The sequence below is a fragment of the Amphimedon queenslandica genome, unplaced genomic scaffold (assembly GCF_000090795.2).
Source record: "Amphimedon queenslandica unplaced genomic scaffold, v1.1 AMPQUscaffold_10519, whole genome shotgun sequence".
Classification (NCBI taxonomy): domain Eukaryota; kingdom Metazoa; phylum Porifera; class Demospongiae; order Haplosclerida; family Niphatidae; genus Amphimedon; species Amphimedon queenslandica.
Window position 1 is genome coordinate 5427 of NW_003549220.1, and position 1733 is coordinate 7159.

Consider the following 1733-nt stretch of genomic DNA (forward strand, 5'->3'; position numbering starts at 1 on the left):
TCATATTATTTCACTGTTGTAGGAGGCGACACAAAATGTAGTTGATGAAGTTTCGTATAAACGAAATCACGAGTGCCTAGTGTTAGAATATAAGAAGAAAAATGTCAACAATACTGTCATCACCAAGTTAATGAAGCTTACCTATGATGCCCGTCGAGTAGATATTTCTTCATGCCTCATTCGGTTAACAGAAATCCTTGAAAAATACCCTTTCTTTGGAAGTAAAATATGGGTATGTACATGTACAGTGCATGTTACTATTTTATTTAAAGATTTCTTTATATCCAGGTGTGCACTGAGTTTGAAATGATGGTTGGTGAGGGGAAAATAGATTTGATGAAAACAAATTGGGAAAAATATTTACCAATCATCATGAGCACAACAGATGAGTCGACATCGCCATCTTCGCCAGCTGTTCTTCAAATTCTAGATAAAAATTTTCGTAGTGGACCAACATACAAACAGCAAGGGATATTTCAAATTTATAAGGTATAATACACAAAATGTAAAAGACTGTCACTTGTTTTACTTACATGTGCCTTTATAGAATTCCACTGATATTGACACAGTAATTGTCGACAGCAGCTTCCCTGAACCACGACTTGTTCTTTTTGAAGGAGACAGTAGTAGTACTATCACACAAGGCTTTATAGTAGCTGAAAAAAACGTAATTTTTGAAATCATCAACTTCTCTGTTTTTGAAGGTCTTGTATCACTCCTGGCTACATATTACATATTTCATGTCAACTACCCCAAGTCCATACCTGCATCTTCCTTGCTGTATTTCATCCAAGAGCATCTCCTGGAATTTAATGATCCTGCAAGTAAGAAACCAGCCAGATACAAGGCATTTATCAATACTTTAAAGAAGGCAGCTGACCAGGAAAAAGAACAATTGATAGAACCATAGAACCATCATGTATCATACCATAGATATTAAATGACAGGGATTGGAAACGGAAGCGTGGGCGTAGCCCAAACTCCATTCATTTGTATTGCTGCTAGGCTGACAGAGGCTCGTTGAAATTTTTTGTCACAATTTACCCTTGATTTTTTTTCTCTTAGAAATAATATCTCGCGAACAAGTGTTCCTATGCAAGTGGAATTAATGCATCAAGAAGCCTAATGTTTCCTCTTAATAATTCTGTTTTCTATTGTATAGATAATTTTACTATGTTCATGTTATGGCTCTTTTAAAACCATAAAATGTATTTTTGTCATTATAATCCCTTTTTTGAAAACAAGCTAGAGTAAGATACAAAATCTTTATAATCATATGAAAGAGCTTTCATTTGCATATGGAATGATACTAGTTAGAGTTAGAATCCATGAAGCATGAGTTTGTTACAACAGAAAAAGGGCGAAAAATGAAAAAATTTTGTTGTACCTATAACTCGTTGCAAAATAGCGTTGTAGAAGTAAAAACCTTGCTGCAGGTAGTCCTAAACTTTCTATATGGAACGGTAGGTATATCATAAGTAAGCGTCCTCTTGGATTTCCATAAATATCCTTCGAAGTCCTTGCAGCACAGCCTCACTAATGGAGGAGATGGGAAATCAACCAGGTATTGGGCCGGTAACCAATAGCAACATCAACTAGCCTACGCCCCCGTTTCCAATCCCTTTCATTTACTCTATTATCTATGATCATACATAGACACTGGAACACACCCATATTGGAATATTGATTAATATTCATAGTTATTAATAACAACAAATTATTTATTATTAAAA

At 35.0% G+C, this 1733-nt stretch overlaps 1 protein-coding gene across 1 annotated transcript; it reads left to right on the forward strand.

Annotated features, from left to right (window-relative positions):
• Positions 1-24: 24 nt before the first annotated feature.
• On the forward strand, positions 25-991 carry LOC109590087 (uncharacterized). Its single transcript, XM_020006033.1, has 3 exons — positions 25-232; positions 289-489; positions 548-991. Exons 1-3 carry the CDS (start codon positions 131-133, stop codon positions 908-910), a joined length of 666 nt encoding a protein of 221 aa, XP_019861592.1. The 5' UTR covers positions 25-130; the 3' UTR covers positions 911-991.
• The last annotated feature ends 742 nt before the right edge of the window (positions 992-1733 follow it).

Coding starts and splice junctions, on each gene's coding strand:
- LOC109590087 (XM_020006033.1), top strand. CDS start 131: ATGAAGCTTACCTATGATGCCCGTCGAGTAGATATTTCTTCATGCCTC. Junction 233..288: donor TCTTTGGAAGTAAAATATGG/GTATGTACATGT, acceptor CTTTATATCCAG/GTGTGCACTGAGTTTGAAAT. Junction 490..547: donor GGATATTTCAAATTTATAAG/GTATAATACACA, acceptor GTGCCTTTATAG/AATTCCACTGATATTGACAC.